The 23,535-nt window shown below is 32.1% G+C and overlaps 1 protein-coding gene across 2 annotated transcripts; it reads right to left on the reverse strand.

The window, feature by feature from the left end:
• Nucleotides 1-240: 240 nt before the first annotated feature.
• LOC124369839 (ras-related protein Rab-13) lies at nucleotides 241-20,581 on the reverse strand. Of its 2 annotated transcripts, XR_006923103.1 has the most exons (7): nucleotides 20,440-20,581; nucleotides 15,634-15,694; nucleotides 12,612-12,750; nucleotides 9,314-9,403; nucleotides 6,160-6,273; nucleotides 2,258-5,449; nucleotides 241-1,231 (listed from the first exon to the last, which is right to left on the reverse strand). XR_006923103.1 is itself a non-coding variant. In XM_046827967.1 (6 exons), exons 1-6 carry the CDS (start codon nucleotides 20,561-20,563, stop codon nucleotides 5,339-5,341), a joined length of 639 nt encoding a protein of 212 aa, XP_046683923.1. In that variant the 5' UTR covers nucleotides 20,564-20,581; the 3' UTR covers nucleotides 2,216-5,338. The 2 variants fall into 2 exon arrangements, 1 of the variants encoding a protein (XP_046683923.1); XM_046827967.1 differs by lacking the exon at nucleotides 241-1,231 and having other exon boundaries at nucleotides 2,216-5,449.
• Between the last annotated feature and the right edge of the window lie 2,954 nt (nucleotides 20,582-23,535).

Below are 23,535 nucleotides of genomic sequence, written 5' to 3' on the forward strand. Positions count from 1 at the left end.
AAGTAGTGGTTTGGTATACTGATTAATCTCACCGTTGGGTTGTAAGTGAACCCGTTACGGACAATTAATTAAAAATATATTTTAATATTTGTTTAATCATTAGGAACAAGCATTTAAAACAATTTTTTACTTAATTTATAAGTAAGAAGGTGTTAAATGTTTTTTTAAGACCTAAAGCATCAAATTTATAAAGTTATCAAGTTATCATAGATTTTAAAAATAGTAACAATGAAGAATATTCTATATTTTTGAATAAAATTTACTTATTTTAACACAACAATTTTCATAAAAAACAAAAGTTTTTTAACAGTCAAATTTGAGTGTGAATGGGAACAATAAAAATGTAAATGTTATACAAATATTTCAAAAGTAAACACCCCACAAAAATAAGTTAAAAATCCCTAAAACATTTCATACATTAGGGATGTTATCATTGTTGGCTATATATTATGTTTACATGGTGAACATCACATTCAACATCTGTAAGTACTAACAATATCACATTTTAAGAAAAGCTGGAATTTTGATATAAAATCTTGATCGGGTTTACAACATTCGAACACTTATTGTATGTACACAAAGACATAGCAGCTTATGACTAAATGGTAACAGTAACCGTAAACAACCAAGCGTCGATCTTGGTGTGATCCTGCCATGAAGCATTTGTGCAGTCGTTGTACGAGGCTAAAGCACATAGAGTGAGAACAGTCTACTACGGAACTGGAACTGAGTATTGTCGTACTGTTACAAATCGGACTATTTACTATTCATTCTAACAACAACATTTCTACATGGAATACCTCACCAACGATACTATTGTACCTCCTTTTACTAAGTAAAAGGTTTCTTTTATAATAAATAAAAATGCCTAGAGAGAATTAATGTTTCAAAATAAAAATATTTTACAGACATATATGTAATGCATTAATGTGATGTGTTCTCTACACAAGTACAGAATTGTATTTTTTCTGAAAATATAGCCATGCATTGTGTTTTAGTTCTATAAAATGAATCCATTGCATATCTAGCATGACTATTGCCTGATCAAATTATTTTTCCGAATTATATTGTTTTTAATTTACAAAAAGTGATATGTTTACTTTAACTTTTCTCACTTCTCAATTTTAACCTAAATAATACTTGCATGAAAGACATTAGTACACTTTACTATTTTGAGACATTGTTAACTTAAATAAATGTTGTAATAGTTTTTAAATCAATAAATTTAACCCTTTTAACCCCGACGTCCGTATAGTGCGGACGTGCACTTTTTATTACTTTACTGGCCACCTATTTCACCAAATGCTTTGAAATTTCACAGACTTGTGCACAAAGATATTTTGCATCGAAATATATTAGTTTGTAATGGTTTGACTTCGTATTTTGTCAGTCTATGACTGAGCAACTGCAGTTCGTCTCGACTGACTGCTCACGCTTGTTGCAGACAGCTGTATATCACGTGGTTGTGAATATTCCGTTTTCTTCACAGTTTTAGGTTTAAAGCAGTATAAAGTACGGCAGTTAAAGTTTAGTTTATTATTTGTTTTATTTCAAAATGAGTAAAAGACATTGTTCAAAGTCTCCCTTAAGTGAAAATACAATAATTAGTAGCCTAGTTGCAAATGGTGTGGATGTGATTAGTGACGACGATTTGAGTGATGGATATCTTGAAAATTTACATTTTGTAGTGATGTAAATATTGTTTTAAAACTTTTTTTAAAATTTAGATTATGAACAGTTTTAGTTATTTTGTCAGAAATAACTTTGGTTTTATGTTTATTTTAAGTACTGTGAATTTCAAAGGTCTTGTTACATTGCCTTGCCCAGAAATGGCAAAAAAAAATTTACACGGCTTTACAAAAATTGATGTTACTCAATTTGTAAATAAGTTAGGCCTATAATTTTTGTTTCGTTTTATTAAGGATTAAATATATCATAAATTAAATGGGTATTTTTGTGTCAAATATTTTTTTATCTATATGGTTTCCATGATCAAACTTGAAATTTTTTTCATTTTTATTTATTTTTTATATATGTATATGCATTTAAAAAAAATTACTTTCAAAATAATAATTTTTATTTGTATATTTGTGTAAGCTACATGTATAAAGAAGTAAAACAAAAAAAGAATTACCTAAATATCTTAAAAAATAACTGAGTTATGAATTTTTTACAAAACCCTTACATTTTGTCTGAAAATGGCTTGGGATTTCTGGCACATCACTTGATTTAATGGCCGGGGTTAAAAGGGTTAAACTAATTTAATTTTAAAATAAAAATATTTTAAATAACATGTACACAATATGACTTACCAAAACAAATTTTTGTATGTATATCGTAAGATGGAAAGAATACAAACCAAGTATATAAACCTTAGCAAATTTATTGTTGGTTCATGTTTTACCTAAATAAGTACATATATTTTTTCAATCTCACTTAAACCACATATGATGGCACAATTTGAGATAAACAGTTGTATAAAATTACAAACAAAACCATTCTAACCCATCAGAAGTAAGATACCAGAAGAGCAGTGGCCTACCGTAGTTTGTACAGGAGCCAATTAAAACTTACTGCTACCGCATGAAATTGAAGCAATGCCCTTGGTTATAGATTGGGTTTTATTTTAATTTCATAGCCACCGCCATTTAAGATACGAGATACCTTTCTTGATGAAAAAAGTAGAAAAAACATTTGATAATTTCACAGGGAATTGTAGGTATTGAAAGCCATCTTGAAATCAGGGCCATGGAACAACAGTTGAACCCAAGGATACAAAATTCTGGCAGTTTGTATATGAAATATGACTGAAGATAGTTACATGTTCTTAAATGGCACAAATTTGGCTTCATAAAAACACTTGGCCTTTCATAACCCTTATCATGCATATAATGAGAAATCTCGAGCGATAGAATTTGCTCAAAACGTGTATGACAGGAAATCTTGTAATTTAAGTTTTTGTTTTTGTTGTGAGTTGTAGGTTCAGTGTTCTAAAGGTTAAGTCATAATTTATACATACTGTACAAATTCATATCCTTGGTTTTTTCCACCTTGGTTACAAAATTGCTGAATATATTAAACACATATAGTTGCTCGTGGAGTGATCAAAAATTTCCTTTTCTGTATTTAAGATTTAACTAGTTACAAATAACCCTAAATTGCATCACCTTAGGACAGCAGATTAACAGATAGCATTATTTGGTTTTATTGTTTACTCATAAAATCCAACATAATATCAATGTCAAACTTGTTCATTTCTTAGTTTTATTCAAATATGAGTAACAAATCTTAGTTTTCATCTTTACAGTTTGTTGGTTTAAAAATAACATGCAACTCTTTCCGTTTGCTGTTCTAAAATTATCTAATCAATCATTTGTTTTGTGATTGAAAGATACTATACAGTAGTGTAATTAAAAGAAATATTACGTTTAACAATTAAAAATAACTAACTCAAAATATCTGTATGTAAAAAAAATATAAATTATTTGTGTGGCTACATAAATATAGATAAATTGAATAAACTTAATTTTATTATAATTTTAAATTTTCATTTAATTTTTACTGATTTTCACATACTCTCCTACTTTATCTATACACTGCTCCATGGGAATATTCCATCATTAGAGCGATTGATTTATACAGAAAAAAAAGCTTTACTGGCAGGTATAAACTCTTCAAAATATTCATTACACATTATTAAATAACCCGTTGTAACTGTTTATTAAATTAACGCAAATTCTTTCTGTTCCTTCCGTTTTATGAAAGTGATTACATTGTATAAATATGAACTTCTAATTACAAATGCAAAATATAAACTTTCTGTATTTTTAATGATGGAATCACAATAATTATCATCACATACCAATCTACCTTAAGAGAGTGTGATGACAATTTCCTGCAAATTGATAATGATCTCAAAAATTATCAAACTCAGCTAATTATGGTTTTATTTTAAAAAGCCGCAAGTATATTTTTGAATACTTTTCTACTCAAATTTTGTCATTTAGGTATTGTTAATGTAAATGTCGTAAAAACAACATTGTAAGTTTTCCGGTTCGCAGTAAGTCGGTGTATTGCTAATAAAATTAAAATGTTGAAGTATTTCAGTATCAATGTGGAGTGCCACCTCACAGAAACACTTCAAACTTATCTGTAATTAAATAAAAACATACACATAGCTCATATCTTTCTAGATGTGACTTTTACTCAGTTTAAAAATGTTTAAATGCAAAACAGTGCAAACATGTAACAAACAAATATTAAACTATCTTTCAATCTTGGCCAGTCAACAATTACTAACATTACACAAATATAAAACAAGATAAAGAGTTCTTTAGCAATAGTAAAAACTCAAGAGCATTAATGATTATAGTCCTCCTTGGTTCAAGAGACAAAAGTCACTGACTGTCCTCACCTCAGGCCTTACCTGACACTGTCATATTGTTCTCATTAGTTAAAATGATAAATAATCAAACTAATTGATTCTTAATCAATATTTGTTCTGTGTTGAATGTTGTGGCATTCCAAAACACAATTTTGGAACAGTGACATTTTAGTATGGTTTATTCTAGCCTATCTAATATTTGATATAAATATTAAAAATACAATCTGTGAGAGAAACATTGTACGAGAAATGTTCATAGTCTTTTGAATCTTATCTCATTATACACATAATAAGATAATATTATAATTTAATATAAAATTCTATTTAGGATAACTTAATTTTAGTTTTTGCATAATAGTAAGCAGTTTCGGCACGTCCTAAGGTGAGGTCTCGAGCATTTGAACCTTCTCTTGTAATAGTGTCACTAATCATCAATAACTTAAAAACAGGCAATGTATTTTTCTCTCCTACTACTAGGTTGACTATTCTTCAGTCTTTGTGATTTTAATAGAAAACTTAGGAATGACATGTCAAAATTGTGTCTTACTTTGTAAAATACACACATCTTATTAGGTGTTAAAACTGGTTATTCGATATCATCCGAGCTGTTATGTCTACTATTCCAGATCAGATTTTCTACAAACTTTACTAAAGGAACATTACCAAGTAATTGCTCTTCCCCTCTACTTTCAGGTTATTCTAATTCTGCTTCTTGCTTCCTGTCTTTATCTGTAAAAAAATCATTTTTACATAATCTCAAGTGATTTTTATATTCTTTATGTAATATTATGAGACTATATGGACATACTTTTTATCCATCCATTTATTTCCAAATACGAGAACTGAGATCAGTTTCACTAGATTGTAGTTAGGAGGCTGACCAACCGAACGTAAGCCAGAACAAAATTAACAAACGCGGCGTGGGCGTGTGAGTGCGTACATGGAGGCACGGAGCTAGCAATTACAGCGCCACTGTTCTCGCAGAGCTTGCTCAATCAGACGAGGCTTGTTCAGATCAATCTTCGGCTGCTCCTCTTCCACCTGTCCACTGTCCATCAGAGCTCCCTGCAATAATTCAGTGAATGTATTGTACAGTAGTTTAACATGATGACTGTGAGACACACCCAAGTACTCATTAGCCTTGTGCACTAGTACAAATCACGTAGTATAGAGCCACAGTATAAATGCTAAACAAGACAAGCATCTTGAAGCAATTTTGGCTAGGTCAAAAGCAAATTTTAATCACGTGGTGGTGCTCCAGTGAACACTCTATTTTTTACTGCTTTTGCACTACATGTACGAGGGTGGTTTTTTAATTAACCTCCGATCTCATGATCTTCAGAGGCGGTCATGTTTATGCGACTGCAGCTCAGCGAAAACTAGCTACTTGTACTCAGCAGTGACAAATGTTGTAACGGGAAAGATGCGACTACTGCACACACTGGACCTGCCACATCATGGTGTGTGATTGGAGGTTGAAAAAACTGGTCCTCGTAAATTTAGTAACATTTTTCAAAAAATTTGATGCCACGTCATCGCTCAGTAATTTCATCAACTTTCATATTAACAACCAGAAAAATATATGCTAAGAAAAACACTCAACACTGACAAGTACTGACAGAACGTTGTAAGCTGGGGTTTGATTATACATCAGATGATATCCATCTTATTGATTGCTTTGCTCATTTATTGGACAAATATTGTACATATTCTAGATTAAGTGGGAAAAAAAACTAGAAACATTATTGTATCCAACAGTGTATATTACCACTGACCTGTTTACTTCTTTGGTCACGAATAAGTCGTGCGAGGGTGAGAAAGGCTTGCTCAATGTTGACATCCTGCTTACAAGACACTTCGTAGAAAGGCATATCGAAACTCTCTGCTATCTAAAAGAATACAATGACTGTGATAGTGATTTCTGCACTTGTAAATTTGGTGAAAAACAACTTCCAAATAGAAGTTTTGATAGATTTTACATAAAATTAACTGTTGTACTAATCAACATGATTTGATTTATTAAAAATTGCATTTCAAGTAAGGGATAATGCAGACAAATGTAGCTATAATTTCACATGTGCATGCAGTTATAATAATAATGAATAATTATTCTGGTTTGAGTAAACATTTGACTTCTGTACCACTTTTAAAAATTAAATAAATTACTTTTGCGAACCATGAGTCAAATAGCATGGTTCGTATTTACTCTTATACTGATTTTTTTGAAAATAGTGAACAACTCAATAATTTTTTGTGTGTTTATTTTTAAAGTTCTTTTTTTCCTAGCATGAAGTATTTTGTTTGTCTATCTGACCTAATATTTTGTGATGAAGTTCTATTTGTTCTCACTGTCTTACAAATATAACATATTGATTTTAAATCTTGATAAGCAGATTAGATCTTCAGACTGCCAGATTATCAAATATTGCACAGCCTCTGAATGCCATTTCTAGAATTCATTCTATAACATCATTTTAAGTTATGGATTTTATTTGTAAGTCCAGCTTTATACATAGTAGTTAATGACATAGTTCAAAATCCAACACTAAAATGTAGTGTTAACTTTACTTTAAATTAACTAAAAATTACTGAACAGAATAAGTTCAAAGGCATTAAAAATTGTTTGTCAATGTTTTTTAAAATGTATATTAAGAAGGCGGTGGTATTTTCTTTCAACAGAAGAAGGGGTTACTCTTTGCTGAAAATCGTCACGTGTTTTTATACTAAAATCTATATAATTTTATCTTATTGTGTTAATGACAAATTAATATAAAATTGTACAAACATGGTTGGAATGAATGAAAAGAGAGTTAAATTAAGTGAAGACAACAATTTATGTTATTCATCATTTTATTAATTACTAACCCTTTGAACATGAGCCTCTTGATGGTGTCAAGGTAAAACAGGGAGGTTATGCAGGCTTTTTTTCACACTCATTTTACATGTTTCTAGTGAGATAAATAAATTACTTTTGTTTTGATTAATGGTAAAGTGAACGCTCTTCAAACAGAAACAGGTTGCCATTTAAAAATTTAGACATAGTTTTTTATTATTAATGGAAAGAAAAGTGCCCATAATTTAAAATTTTCTAGAGAGTTTTTGTTTATGTATAATGTACAAAAGCTTTGGTACAGCCTGCTGATGCAGTTAACAGCAATAAAAACAAGTTATACTAATGATCAGAGTTTGAAGACCTTTAAAATAAGGTTAACGCAAACTTTTTTAGCTGGTCTCCATGACCCAAAAGTGTCATACTGGACATGTATAAAAAATTTAAAAAAAAATCTTAATAGTCCAAAGTGTGGATTGCAGGTGGTACTACTTTTGGTGCTAAATTTTGTTATATATGCACAATACAGATAGTAGCCCAGGTGGTACTGCTTTTGGTACTAAATTTTGTTATATATGCACAATACAGATAGTAGCCCAGGTGGTACTACTTTTGGTACTAAATTTTGTTATATATGCACAATACAGATAGTAGCCCAGGTGATACTACTTTTGGTGCTAAATTTTGTTATATATGCACAATACAGATAGTAGCCCAGGTGGTACTACTTTTGGTACTAAATTTTGTTATATATGCACAATACAGATAGTAGCCCAGGTGGTACTACTTTTGGTACTAAATTTTGTTATATATGCACAATACAGATAGTAGCCCAGGTGGTACTACTTTTGGTGCTAAATTTTGTTATATATGCACAATACAGATAGTAGCCCAGGTGGTACTACTTTTGGTGCTAAATTTTGTTATATATGCACAATACAGATAGTAGCCCAGGTGGTACTACTTTTGGTGCTAAATTTTGTTATATATGCACAATACAGATAGTAGCCCAGGTGGTACTACTTTTGGTACTAAATTTTGTTATATATGCACAATACAGATAGTAGCCCAGGTGTGGTACTACTTTTGGTGCTAAATTTTGTTATATATGCACAATACAGATAGTAGCCCAGGTGATACTACTTTTGGTACTAAATTTTGTTATATATGCACAATACAGATAGTAGCCCAGGTGGTACTACTTTTGGTACTAAATTTTGTTATATATGCACAATACAGATAGTAGCCCAGGTGGTACTACTTTTGGTACTAAATTTTGTTATATATGCACAATACAGATAGTAGCCCAGGTGGTACTACTTTTGGTACTAAATTTTGTTATATATGCACAATACAGATAGTAGCCCAGGTGCTTTTGGTACTAAATTTTGTTATATATGCACAATACAGATAGTAGCCCAGGTGGTACTTTTGGTACTAAATTTTGTTATATATTACATAGTAAATACTTTTGGTACTAAATTTTGTACAGATAGCACCTACAGATAGTAGCACCAGATAGTAGGTACTACTTTTGGTGCTAAATTTTGTTATATATGCACAATATACAGACTTTGTATACTCTAAATATTTAACAATGTTACTAATATGTACGAGTATAGGGGTTTTAGGAATGAAACTGGGTTAAATTAAACAATTTTAAAATTTCTATAGAAATGAAGAAATACATGTAACAAGATTTAAATTCGTGTGTGTCAGTTATTCATTTATTATTTCCATGTTCAACCTGTGTTTTATTTTCCGTAATAATTAGTCATTGTTCTGTTATTTACTGTATACTTACTACTATATATATATATATATATGCCTTGGTAATACTGTTTAATGGTTTATTAATGGATTATTGCTTGTGTGCAGCAGTATCATATAAACTGTATTCACCTCATAAATATATAAGAGAAACAACATACTGTAGCTGGTATGAATAAAGTATCTTTGTAAGTTATTAATTTAAGCTATTACCTCTCACACTTCTGCACTTGAAATACTTTTTAACATGTGGTAACAATTTTTTTATTATTTTTCATGAGTGATGAGATTTGAATTAAATAAAGTTGTTTACTGACGTTTCTACTCACCTTTTGTCCGATCTCAGAGTCCACTGTGCGCTGACTCTCGCTATCACACTTGTTGCCTGCCAACACTTTCACCACGTCCGGAGAAGCATTCTGCAACATTTGTAGATCAATCTTTACGATCATGCAACCAGTAAAGGCCGTTTATATAGCAACAAAATATTTCATTTATACTGCTAATCCAATTTATACTATATGTTAATATTACAGACAATTTCTTAAATACGTTATGTCCAGCAAATGATTCCTTATTGAATGAATTAATATTTTTCTTTATACTAGATATGGTGTTCTTTTATAGAATTTGAAGGTTATCTTTGAGTCATAGACTAGCTGAACTAGTTTCAGTCTGTTGCAATTATGATAGAACTACACATTTATGTGATTTCAAATTTTTAAGGATAATAAACAGTGAATGTTAACATTTTTAACAGGAATAACTTTGTATTATAGGGTGTATTTTAAGTATGGATTTCCACCCTTTGGCTATAATATATATAACAATCTGTAAATGGGATACATTACCTAGTCTGCAATTTCTATTCAAAAATATATACATGTTCCATAGCATTACTTGCTATGCTATTACAAGGAAAGCAAATATTTTGTTTTCCTTCCTGAGGGAAAAGGACAGTTTGACCCCGCGCTTAGTCCTAGAAGGACATTTACGCCTCCCTTACTTTAATTTTGTGCCCTCAAAGTCCGAGGCTATGCAAAAACCAATCAGATTTAAGGGCTCCTGTTCTCTGATATCCTTGAGACTAAGGAGATATGCTCCCAGGTATCTTTTCCGAGTTTCTACAATGGCAGGACAATCTAACCAAATGTGCTCTGCTGACTCCTCCTCCTCTCCACAGAGTCTATACTCGTTAATCTGGCTAAGGCCTACCTTCATATAAGATGAAAGCAAATATTAGAATGGTTTGAAAAGCCTATGAAAAGTCAGATTGCAGTATTGATGTATCGAGATTACTTCAGCTTAGAGAAACTGACATCAATCTTCAGCCATATTGAATTGTTGGTTTATATTTATTTAGATTTGGAGTCATTAAAAAATGGTATTCTCCCAAAGACAGCTTAAAGCCATTTCAGTGGAATCTAGAAAACTTTCTACATCTGGGGCTGTATTGTAGATATCAATTCACTGCTATATACTTGAAATTAAAGAACAGCTCAAACAACAAAGGAAAGGCAGATTTATTGTAGATTCTTACTACTTATATTTATTGGATGATTATTGTAAATAAGAAAGGATTACAAGGAAAATGTGAACAGTTGCAAAATTGAAGGAGCTAAAGTTACTAATAGATTCACTTCTCTACTCTTCTAATTCTGCAACTGGTATAATCACCTGTCCCCCAATGTATAAAAATGGTTTGCTGAAAAGAGAGATAATGCTGAGATTGTGGAATCAAACGTCAGTTTTGTGGATTTTTGTATTACTGGGAAGTGATCACTCTGTAGGGACTCCAAATACAGTGTTGTCTCTATACTCTGCACTTCACTCACCCAGCTGTGTCACTAATCTGCAGTTTTATAAGGGCAGCCACTAAATGCATAGTTTTGTGTAGAGTGAGAGTTGAAAACAGGTTCCTGCGAATGCCATTATGAGTAGCTTTTGTTCACTGTGCGCGCACTTTTGTCAGTCTGGCGCCAGTTTGCTACGTGATATTTGCACATGCTCGCTAACATGCCAGTTGAAAAACTGTCGTTTGATACTGATATGCAGTTCAATCTTTCAAAAATGAGTTGAAAAAAGTGACTGAAGAAATGGCTGGAACTCCAAACCGAGTGTATAATGTGGATGAGAGTGGCTTATTTTGGCAGCTTTTACCTCATAAAACCTACGTTTACAGAGCTGAGGCTAGTTCGCCTAGATGAAAACTATAGCAAAAGACAGAGTCACATTTATGACCCTGTTCAAACGCTAGTGGTACACACAAGATGAATGTTAGTGGTTGATAAAGTAAAAAACCCTAGGGCAAAGAATGTTAATCTTCCTGTTGATTATTAGGCTCAAACTAAAGGATCGATGACAAATCTGTGTTCGTGGAATGGTTAAACAATTGTTTTTAACATCAGTGAAGAAATTCCTCAAAGCACAGAAGCTTCCCCAACAATAAGCATTACTTATTTTTGACAACTGCCCTGGTCACCCTTATAAAGAGGATCTGAACATAAAAGACAGTTTTATCCATGTTATGTTTTTATTTTCCAACGTAACATCCATTCTGCAACCTTTGGACCAAAATGTGATACAAGCCATTATAATGCAGTTCAAAAAAGCCTTTTGTACATGGTTTTGTCAAAAGATGACAGTGTGATTACGTCGCTAATACAAGTTAACTTGAAAGATGTGGTTTTCTCACTTGCCAATGCTTGGAAACATCCTACCAAAAAAGTTATTGTTTCTTCATGGGTAAACCTTTGTCCTGACATGGAACTTTGGGTCAATATGAGAAAAAATAAACAACCATTTTTAACTGGCTTATAAGTGACTTAAATGAGCTGCGAGACATTTTCAATGAACATCTCTTAGATACAGCTGATAGTGTTTTGACAACAGATGATGTTAGTGACTGGCTGACTGGCGACGGAGGGGAAAATGCAAACCAATTTTTGAAAGATATGAAATTGTAGAGTCTGTGAATACAATAAAAGAGGATGGTGAAGATGTGTGTGAGGGAGGGGAAGTGACACAAGCTGTTCCGAAAATACCACAAAGTAGCCATTCATTTATTTGCTACATCTATCACTTGGGCCTCCAATTTGAAGAAAATGCTGTCTCTGCTAGTGACATTTTAGTGTTATAATGGTTCAAGAAAACATATTGAAAATGTCATTATAAGTGAAAAAAAACAATCAAAAATAAATCACTATTTTATGCCTTCAATTTCAAAGGAATAATGTGAATAACAATATATTAATTTTTAACACAGAACATATGTTGGTCTTATGTAAATAAATATTTTCTTCATACATATATTTTTGTTTTAATGAAAATTTCAAATTTTTACATTGATATGGTGTATGTATAGATTAATACAGGTTCATATTTGTAACCAGTATAATAAATAATTAGTTCTGTTATTTATATGTGTTCTCTTTAGTACATTCCAGTAATTTGGCAGTACTCTGGATTACAAAGAGACTACTGTACGCTTATAAGGAGACTATGATGGTTTATTCCAAAAAATTAAATCATTTTAATTTTGGCACTGATTTAAATAACTACAACTAGTGATAAAATTTTTTTTATTTTTGTAACAAAATTATGAAAAATGATGTCTACTGTTCTAACCTCCTTGATGTTCTGTAGCCAGTAGGGCAGGTTATTGAAAGAATCTAGGCTAGTGACATCGTACATGAGCAGTATACCCATGGCACCACGATAGTATGCAGTCGTCAGAGTCCGGAAACGTTCTTGCCCAGCTGTGTCCCTAGACAACAAGAGAATATTTGTTATATTGAAGAATCTTTGTTGTTTATGACTTCACTGTAGATGTCTGATGTCCTTATTGGTTACTATTGGTGATTCAAATATTAGGCAATTCTTATGTTTAGGAATATTAAGACATTTATGAAAAATTATGAAAATAGTGTGGAACTCAAAACATTAAATGGAATGACGTAGAGTCTCGCTTAAGACAAAGTAGCATAACATAATGCACTATTTTAAGAAAACTGTCATTAATCGTTGCATTACCTAATTACAGGGAAAGTAATTTGGAGAATGAAATAATTCCCAAAATTTCAAATTGTATGTTCAGTGTGTATTTTCTTATATTCCACAAATAAGCTGTGTAAGGGATTTTTAAACCTTGCATTTAATATTCTTTAATAATGTAACTAGACAAAGATATGCAGTTTGCAGTATTTAGTATGGTACTCAGTACTCAGTAATAAATAATACTAAAAAATAATTTTCTTCCTACTGTTGGATTTGCCGGTCAAAGACCCTCCCTATCATATGTCACCTAACTACAAACCTGGTAGTCTCCACCCAAAAGATATTCTTATTGAATAAAAAAACTTCATGTGGCAATAACAGAATGACCAGAATAATTTCTTCATATGTTGGTGGGTACTGCTAGACTTTCTATTTTAGGTGCCATTGGACAAGTTTGTTGGTTTTTGTGTTTTTATAGTCAAAACATTTAAATCGACTCTACACTCCTCAATTTTGGGTAAAACATTATTTTTAGTCCAACAACAATTTCAAGTAATTTTATTACCAATACCTGAAGCATTTCAATTTAATCCATAAAATAGAATTAAGCCAGTGAAGATATTAACCATTTACTTAAAATAGTGGTTACTTTTTGAAAATATAAATTGCAGAACATTGATTTTTTTAATGGAACTTATTTGATTATGGCTAATTGTGGATATCTCCTAAAATCTTAAAATTCTGACTGCTATAATATGTTTGATTTGATCAGTCAAAGAGGAAGCACTTGAATTAATTTATTGATTGACTACATTGTACAATAATAATTAAAAGTATGATGAATGTTTACTTATGTGACAAATGAAAATGTCATTTCTCTATTGGTATACTACTATTTAGACTTGAAGCCTAGACTTCAAATAATATACCTTATATCTGAAATAATTACTATGTGTGAAATAATCACTATATGTGAAATAATTACTACTGTTAAGTCATAAAAATAGTTTACAATGTCACTCATTTGTGTTCCTAACACCACCTATAACATTTTTCACCAAAAATATTTTAGGGCCTTTTAGCAGTTGTAAATATTATCCTCCTATAAAAATAAGTTTACATAATGATGGATTTTTAATTTTTCAAACTCAAATGTTTACTTCAAATCTACTTTTCAATTCTATTATTCAACACTACAATGTTTTAACTATTACCTTGTACAAGCCAAGTACCACTGACTCAGCATACAATTTTGGGACCTATACTTTCTTTTATTATAAGACCTACAAACATGAAATTTGGCACATATTTATCTCGAAATGTACTTGCTTGATAGATTGTTTTTATGGATATGCCAAGCTCACGCTCATAGACAGATGTGAATGGCCGGACTGACCAATCCAACGTTTCTGGTGGCCTTCACTCTCAGAATCGTCAGTATCTTGAATACCACCTATTTTACTAAAACTAGCAATAAACCACAATAGGAAGTCTTGGAGACAAAACTCTTTTTACAAGTAAGAAACTATTTGCGATGACTGATTGGAATTTTGAATTATGGTAGATAAAAAGTTTATTTTGTACTCTTTATGGTGGCAAAGAGAGGAGAGGATCTAAACGAAGAAATAGTGACATATTGACAATAAATAATCTATTTATTGCTGTGGCTATACAATGTCAGCTGTAAATATAGCATTTTTTACCAGTGGTGTAACAAGGACTTGGATTTGTTGAGGTATGAATCTGACTGAAGGACACCTCACACTGGGAAATATGGAACGGATCTGAATAAATCTAAATTTGAATAAATTAGATAGCCCTTGATTCTAAGTAATGGCAGTATTTCAAAAAAGTTAGATTGCTGTTATATGATTTAATTTTGCAGGGCTTTTGGGGGGAGGGGGAGGGCTTTCTCCCCTACCCCCCCAATAGTTACACTACTGTTTTTGACACATTTTCATCCAACAAACATATAGTTAATTATTTTAATCATAACGCTTGTCAGCTAAGAGTAAAGGGGGTAGTATGTAAGATGATCACAGTCTGTGTAGTTTCAGTTAGTTTTGATCAGGTTCTTACTGATACCGGTTTTTTCGGGTAATCTTAAAAAGGCCCCACCACATTTCTGCTTGAAGAGACTATCGACAAACGAGATAACACAATCTAATAACTGTAACTTACTACTGAATCATACTATCATTAACAAATTAGTTAGATGTTGTCTGTGGGAGGGGGAGGGGTTGAGCAGTGTGGCGGGGAGCAGTGGCGGGACATTAAGGGGCCCAACCAAATATTTTTCCAGGGCCCACCAAAGCTGAGTACAGCCCCAGTTTTGATAACATTATTTAAACATACCAGGGACTTCAATTTTTTTTTTTTTTTGAGCCAGAATAATTTCAAGTGAGTTTTTTGCTTATCTTAAATACTAAAACAAGAGTAAAGTGAAATAATTTTAAAATGGCCTTTTCTATACTGTTCACTTTTCTATTCACTCATCTCCTTTCAGTCTGTTGCCCTCCATCCTAGATTAAAATGTAGAGGAGTTTGAGGTTTCTGTTCCCCAAGTTTGAAACAAGGCATTTCCTGTTAAACACAATGACTAATTGGATCAAGTTTTTACACACCATTTACAAGTAAAAGATAATATGCTCACCAGATCTGCATCTTGATTGGAGTTCCATCCAAGTAGATAATTTTTTGTTTAAAATCAATCCCTGTAACATGTGTTAAAATACATATTTACATAAAGTATAAAATAAATATTATAGTCTATTATAAAAATATTTAAAATGCATACTATACAATTTCTTATATTTTTAAAACATAAAATTTTTATACATAAATAAAAGCTTATTTTGATTTTTTTAAGTGTAATAATGGAATTAGAATAAAAAGGAATTGCAACTAAGAAGTTACTTCTAGAGTGGTAAGTTTAATAATATAGAGCTATCTAGAAATGTTCCTTATCCCTAGCACATTTATCTATTTATAAACAGTAGGGACAAAAAGTCATGAGCATGAAACAGCCTTCTATAATGTCTACAAGCTGAGTCGACTAGCAGGTCTCACAAATGAGTATAAACACAACGAAAAGATGAATAAAGCTAAGTGGGGAAATGGCTGTTCTGAAGAGTAATTCAAGCAAGATCCCTAGATCTACAAAAGACTAGCATGTGTTCCTACCTATAGGGAAATGTACAACAAATTATAATTAACTTTATTCAATTTAATTCAAAACAGAACAAAGGATTGATTCTAATGATTCCTGCATTAGTTGAATCCATTTTTAAAACATATAATTTCCCTATGTTAATCCATTAGAGGTTACTACACTCAGAATGTGAGACCGGTTGTATCAACATCCATATCCTGCTGTGATCTTATCATAGTTTTATCAATACTGCCTTCTTTGTACTATTTAGACTATCATGGTAAGTCTAAAAGAGATCAAACTTACCTTAAAAAGGGATAAAGTAAAAAAAAATCAAGTATAATTTCTAAACTCTAATTCTTTTAGTCAACTACCTTTAAATAATGTAATGAAGTGAAAAATAGCTGCCTTCAACAGTGACACAACAACTTCGGTCATAAAGTAATGATGCTTACTAAGTTCTTGCACTGTGCCAAGCTCTTTTTATACCAAGCAAAAACTAGTAAGCTCTTTTTCATACATATTTCGTTTTAAAACACAATTGTTGAGGCTTTGTCAAGCAGATAGTAAATATTTACTTGAGATGGAGTAAGATTTACTTAAAGTTCTTGTACATTTTTAAACAATTCAGCTGAACATGTTTTAATTTATTATTCATGGTTTGATATTATTTAATATTTGTGTAAAAATTTTGTTTGTGAATTTTATTTAACTAAGATAAAAACAATTCATTCTGGAAGAAAAATTATTAACAAATTTGGATGTTATTTAATTCATTTGTAGTGTATATAGTAAACAAACAAAAACTATAAATAAAACTGAATATGAAAATATGAGCTATAAAGATATTAAAGTTGACATAAAAAACTTATAAGTTGAATGACTGGACATTATATGGGAAAGTACTGTACAAGTGTATTAAATTAATATTGCCAATACAATTATTTTATTTCTTTTTTATTAGTATTCCCCCAGGACCTTGTAGTTGTAGTTGCAATATTATAACTAACACAAAAAAGCGTTGCATAATATTTCTTGGGTGTTCTGTTCTCTGAAATAAAAATACTGGTTGTTTTCTTTTAGTGAAACAATTAGTCATACAACACTGTATCACTTAAGTGGAAAATGGATAAAGCTCATACTTGTTTCACATTTCCTATAATTACAACATTTTTTCGGTTACGCACAGGAGAGATTGAGATTGAATGAGAAGAATTGATGAAGTGGCAGAGAGAGCAAACCTCCTGACGAATAATGTGACTCTCTGTTAGAGGTATAGAAGAAGATAATCGAGAACAATTAGAACGAATGAACAGTTAACCAACAGTGTGGGCATCCATTTATGGAAGACTGGTGCCAACACAAGATAACTGGATTTGCTAAATAACATTTTTATTTGCATAAGATTGAGAATATTTCATTTAAACTCAAACAGAACAATGGATATGTTAGTATTGTCATGCGTGAAGTGAGTAACAAGGAACAAATCTAGGACCAAAAATGTCCAGATGAATAAACCATTTCCACAGAAAATTGATCGAGGATTATTTACAAGTATTAGAGGAATGGTGCCAACCATTGAAAGTATGTCATGCTTGAAAAGAAAAGATCCTAACTACTCATAGTCGTACTCATTTAGATTCCAAAATAATTTGTTTTTATTTATTCCGTAAGCATGGAAAACATCCAACAAACAAAATAAGTCTAGTTCTAAATAATTAAGAACTACATCAGTTATGAACAGCTTAAAAATAATAATACCGGTAACCCATTATTTACATGAAGGAAAATATTTTTTCTCAATACATTCATATACAAGTATTGTAATTTTGTTTACAGAATGTGATATCGTAAAGGTGATTTCACTAATTTATAAGTGTTTGTCACATTTCAATTTTCATAATTACAAAGATAAGTGTTATTTCTAACATATAAAATAGTGTATTTGCAGAAAAAAATTAAATATAGAAATAGAAGAGTAATTGTTAAACAATTATGTATATATGAAATAAATTAATATATTTACTGGTTTTGATGAGTATAAATTTCTAAAAATGTTAGGACTTATATTAGTAAATCCACACAGCTTTACCAAAAATAATACTAATTCATTGAAAATATCCTACAAAAATAAAATAAGGTTGTTAGCATTTTATACAAATCTTGGTTTCAATTTGTTGAATGACGTTCAGTCAAAAACTCATGGTTGTAATATTTTACTTACAAGCACTAATTAAATTAATTCACATAATTAACCAGATAGTAAATAGGTAACCACAACCTAATTTCTTAAATTTCAGTTGTGACAACCATGGTGTTATTCATGGACTGTTTAGTATTTTAACTGAACATGGAATACACACACACTCTACTAAGAATAAAAGGATAGTTACTATCTTCCATGTTGTGTGTTGCTTACAGCTAAAATATTGACATCACCTTAAATGTAATTTATCAGATCGAGATTGTCTCCAAAAAACAAAATTCGCACTTGTATGTTTAAAAAATCAAGCTCATCAAGCATTTGTTAATAAAATACAACAAAATTTGTTTACTATGCACTTTTTCAGTTACACTTGAGATCCTGCCTTGTAGTTAAGGAAGGATAACAGGAACCACAGCTAAGTCCTAGAGAGAATTGCAATGATTTTTTTTTCAATTTGTTTAACATTAAACAGCTTTCTTATCAAAGATGTAATCCTGTATTTCGACTAGGATCACACACACAACAAGGCCCCAATATCCATATATGTAACTTCCATCATAAATGAAATTTCCATGTACCTCAGCACCACGCCACAAAATATGAAAACAAACCATCTATCATGAATAGAACATTTTCACTAAGAAAATCTGAAGACGGCCCTGACCATAGAGGTTAGCTCTTCAACAAACTATTCAACTCCTAAGGTGAATTTCTAGACTTGAGAAAAAGAAAAAAATACAAGTTGATCCAATCATATTTTTATCTACAATTAAAGTTTTTTTCTACAAGATGTAACAAAGATTAATGACTATTGACTTTTTTGTTGATAGACTAATTCATAATATAATCTAATCACTATAATTGGTAGTAGTCAGAAAACTATGCATTTGTGTAAGGTGCTATTCATCAGTTACCAGATGAAATTTGTATTAGACCTCTGTTATATAGATATATAAAACAATGTGTGTTTGTAGATGAATGTGTTATTATTTGTTTTAATTAATTTTCATTTTCACCAATAAAAGGTTCAGCCACAATGGAATATTTTTTGTGTTCAGTTTTATATATACCGACTTTACTAATAATAGCTGTATTTGGATATCTGCATGAACAAAATTGTATTCTTTACAAAACACAAAATATATATAAAGGCTGTAGAAATTGTGCTTTAGCATAAACTCTTAAGTTTTAGCATTAAATAAAATTTTAGTTAAGTACTACTCTGTATGGTTGGAACATGTTTTACTAGACTAAATAAAATACAGTATGACTTTTGGAACCAACACAGTAGGGAGTTGTAAAATTGGTGAGTTATTTGCCTTTTTGTTTGGTACAATAGTGTTTCTTTAATATATAAATAGCGCAGTTGTAATTTTATATCTGTAACGGAAAATTTGCTACACAATATAAAGCCTTGAATTATGGTTTTGAAATACAAAAGAACTTAAAATAACATGTTAAATTTATTACATTACTTTTTGTGTGATTTTAGTTTTCAGTATAGTTTCTTAATTCAAAAGTGGGTAAAACTATGACTGAAACTATAGGCATAATATACAAATTTTACAAATTTCATATGTTTGTCAAATTGTGTATTGGTGGTGTACAATCTCTAATTAGCATTTTTAAATTAAACTAGGACGTAACAAAAATATTTTGTGTAATAATTTTTATCTATTTTTACCAGAATCATAAACTTTGGAAACTCAAGAACATTACATTTTTATAATATGAGGTTTCGTCCAATAGCATGTGTAGTTTATGAAAGTCATTGAACCTTTGCACGAAAACCAAAATGGTAATTGGCACTGTAGGAGATTTAAAGTTAACTTGAGTTAATGAGAATGACTTATTAAACGTGAGCGATAATGTTGAGTGTGATTAAAACAGGTTGTTAGTAATGCACTATGGGAATTATTTCTTTAATTTACAATTATTAACATGTAAAGTAGCAGTTTTTAGCAAGTGCCTAAATATTTATATTGTGTGTAAAGTAACAAGAGAAATGATACTATTGAGATGATTAACAGAGGAACGTCGTCAGCTGTCTACCTTGTTGCCTTACGTTAACTGATGTACAAAGATCCACATATTAAACTCACCGATAGTTGAGATGTACGTGTCATAGTACTTTTCATCGCAATAGCGATGCACTATGCAAGTTTTACCGACGTTTGAGTCACCCAACACCAACACTTTGTAAGTAGCTTGACACTCGGTTGCCATCTTGTGTTGATGGGGACAGTCTGGACAGATCGATCGGCTGAAACTTGCGCAGAGTGCCGGGCTCAGGGTGACTCATCGCCAGGGAATCCCGCGCTCTCTCTTACTTCCAGGGCCGTAACTAGTTCTTCGGTAACCCGTGGCAGTAAGTAATCTCTTCAAAAACTCTGAATCTTGTTCTTCGTAAGTCCAAGAAATCAACACTTCTCGGGGATATGGTCTCCTTAGACTACACCCATTGTACGTCAAATCAGGGAATGGCTCTCTATAGACATCCAAAAAAATTCTTTTGGATAAAACAATCAAAATACAAAGTTAATTCGTATAATAAATGAGAACGTACAAATTTAAACAATTATAGTTTTTATTATCTATAAATCGTTACTGCTAGACAAAACATATGTTAACCATGATTTCAGAATTAATATAATTAATCGTTATCGGTCACATAATTATTCCATTGTATAAGTAACAAATGTTTTCAATATTAATAGTTAATCTGACCCGTCACCAACCAAGTAATTTAAGGTTTTGAGCCCAGAAACTGTACCTAATAGAATATTATTACAATAGAAATAGTATAAGGTTATGGAGCTGGAATTGTGCAGCTAGCCTCGTGCACTGCTGATACAATTTGCTGACTCCAGGGCTAGCTAGTCTCTCACACAGGCCCTAATCCTTTTTGATTTGTCACGGCCGCTGACGCGATGACCGCCGCTTGACCTGCTGAGTCGGTGGTCGTCAAAATTATAAAAATTAAGTAATTCAAAATTATAAGTAGGTAACATCTCGGTCCGCGTCCGTTAGTTATATTTAGAGAATAATTTAGTTTGTTTCTAAATTATTCTCTCTCTCTCTCTCTCTCTCTCTCTCTCTCCTCTCTCTCTCTCTCTCTCTCTCTCTCTCTCTCTCTCTCCCTCTCTCTCTCTCTCTCCCTCCCTCTCCCTCTCTCTCTCTCTCTCTCTCTCTCTCTCTCTCTATCTATCTCTCCCTGTCCCTGTCCCTGTCCCTGTCCCTGTCTCTGTCTCACTCTCTCTCTCTCTCTCTCACTCACTCACTCACTCACTCTCTGGTTAATGTAAAATTGTTAAAATCATCTTCTAAATTTAGTTTGTTTCTAAATTATTCTGTATATTATTGTATACCATTCATTTAAAGACCGATTGTATAATTAAGTATAGATTCGAAATTAAGCTTGTTTATTCAAATTCAGTCTCCACGAGAGTAGTTCATTTACCTGAGTCAAAACCATTGGACGTTCTGATAAATTATTTAGCCGGAATTGGCGGAAACTCTGAGGCATTCTGACTCAGCGGACCTGATGAACCCTTTCTCTCATCAGAATCATTTCTAGGCAGAGTTTCAGGACTTCAGCAAGTGGGTGGAGATTAGGCTCCTTCGCTCAGCGACGGCTAGGGCGGTGACGGCTCAATCCAAGGATGCGGTTCTTCTTCGATATGGAGCACCTAAGGTGTTGATCGCCTAATTCTTGTCGATAATTGTCATGAATCTGACCGAGGAGTGGGGAATTGAGTTCCGACAGACCGCGCTATACAGCTCGCTTTAAGGACAGTTACCGTGATTGAGATGCGCTGTTTGTTTAGTTCCAGTACGCAGTATACTCCACGGGGTGTACTCCCGTGATGATTGATCTACACGTCTACACGGGCTTAGCCTACTCTACGTGGGTCGACACTCTAGAGGTGAGACTCCCCCATGCGATCAGATATGGTCTTACCTTTGATACAGAGAGTTAGAATTATTAGGTTCATTACCCCTATACTGGCAAGTAACATAGGCTGAGCTAGCATCGTAGGGGAGTTATTCGCCATTCCGCTATTAAATTGGGTTGGCTATATTAGCCATTAACCTTTGTAACATCCGCGTACATAACTGACTGACTGATAGTATACAACATGGTCAGGGTATATACACTTTTTTCAGAACATGGTCCTTGCTCAATATTTGATCTCTACCACATTAGTAGAGCGGTACAGGAGAAAATGTAATTTTGTTGATCAAACGTTCTCGTAATTAAAATCACCTTATGAACACAACCCTATATTCAAAATGTAATGGAAGACACATTAGTAGATAAGGCTTAACCCCCCCCTCCCCCCCACGGTTACATTAACCGGGGAAAACACAACCCTTAAAATAATCAAAATCTTAAGATACCTGTCACTTTGACAAACTTATTCTCATAAAAGACATGACTCCCTCGAGGAAAAATCCTACGATCTTTCATCCCTCGGTAGTCTCAACTACCCCCTAGGAATCTTTCCGGTTTGCCCAGATTATACTATAGTTAAATTAAACCCCCTGATCAACTTATTCTGCTGATAAGGATTGCTCTCTATGTCTTTTCTTAGCACAGATACACCACATCCAGAAAAGAACCACACGTTATTTAAACCCCGGTAACATTAACCCCCCCCCCTCCGAAATTTCTTGGTATGACCAGATAATATCTTGCGAAGATTAAGATCTATAAACATCTTAATAAGCTTTTAAAATATATACAGACTTATATTAAGTACTCTTCAGGTAATAAAAACAGCTTGTCTTAACTCCCTGTGGTGCAGACTTACTTAGTACCCACAGTCTAATCCACTTCCTGGTTTACTAGAACATTAAAATTTGGGTAAAGTTGTAGCTTATACGGTGAAATTGCGAGTAAATGTCAGAAAACTGGTCAGTTTTCATTTTTCTTTACTCTGAACAAAGCACAATTGCTGACCAGTGCAATATTTTTTCTAAACCTCTGTATTGGGCAAACTAAAGGACAAATCTGAGGCTATAATCGCATAAGAGTCTTTTTTATTTCCTACAAAAAAGATTAGTCACGTTTTGTCGTATCTCTAACGGTTAAGCCACAAAACACCCTTTAAGTTCATACTTTGGTTAAATCAGGAAAAAACTGTCTACTATTAAATCACTGACAAACCTCACATTCGAATTTAAGTCATGACGAA

This window comes from Homalodisca vitripennis, chromosome X (assembly GCF_021130785.1).
Source record: "Homalodisca vitripennis isolate AUS2020 chromosome X, UT_GWSS_2.1, whole genome shotgun sequence".
NCBI classification, from domain to species: Eukaryota; Metazoa; Arthropoda; class Insecta; order Hemiptera; family Cicadellidae; genus Homalodisca; species Homalodisca vitripennis.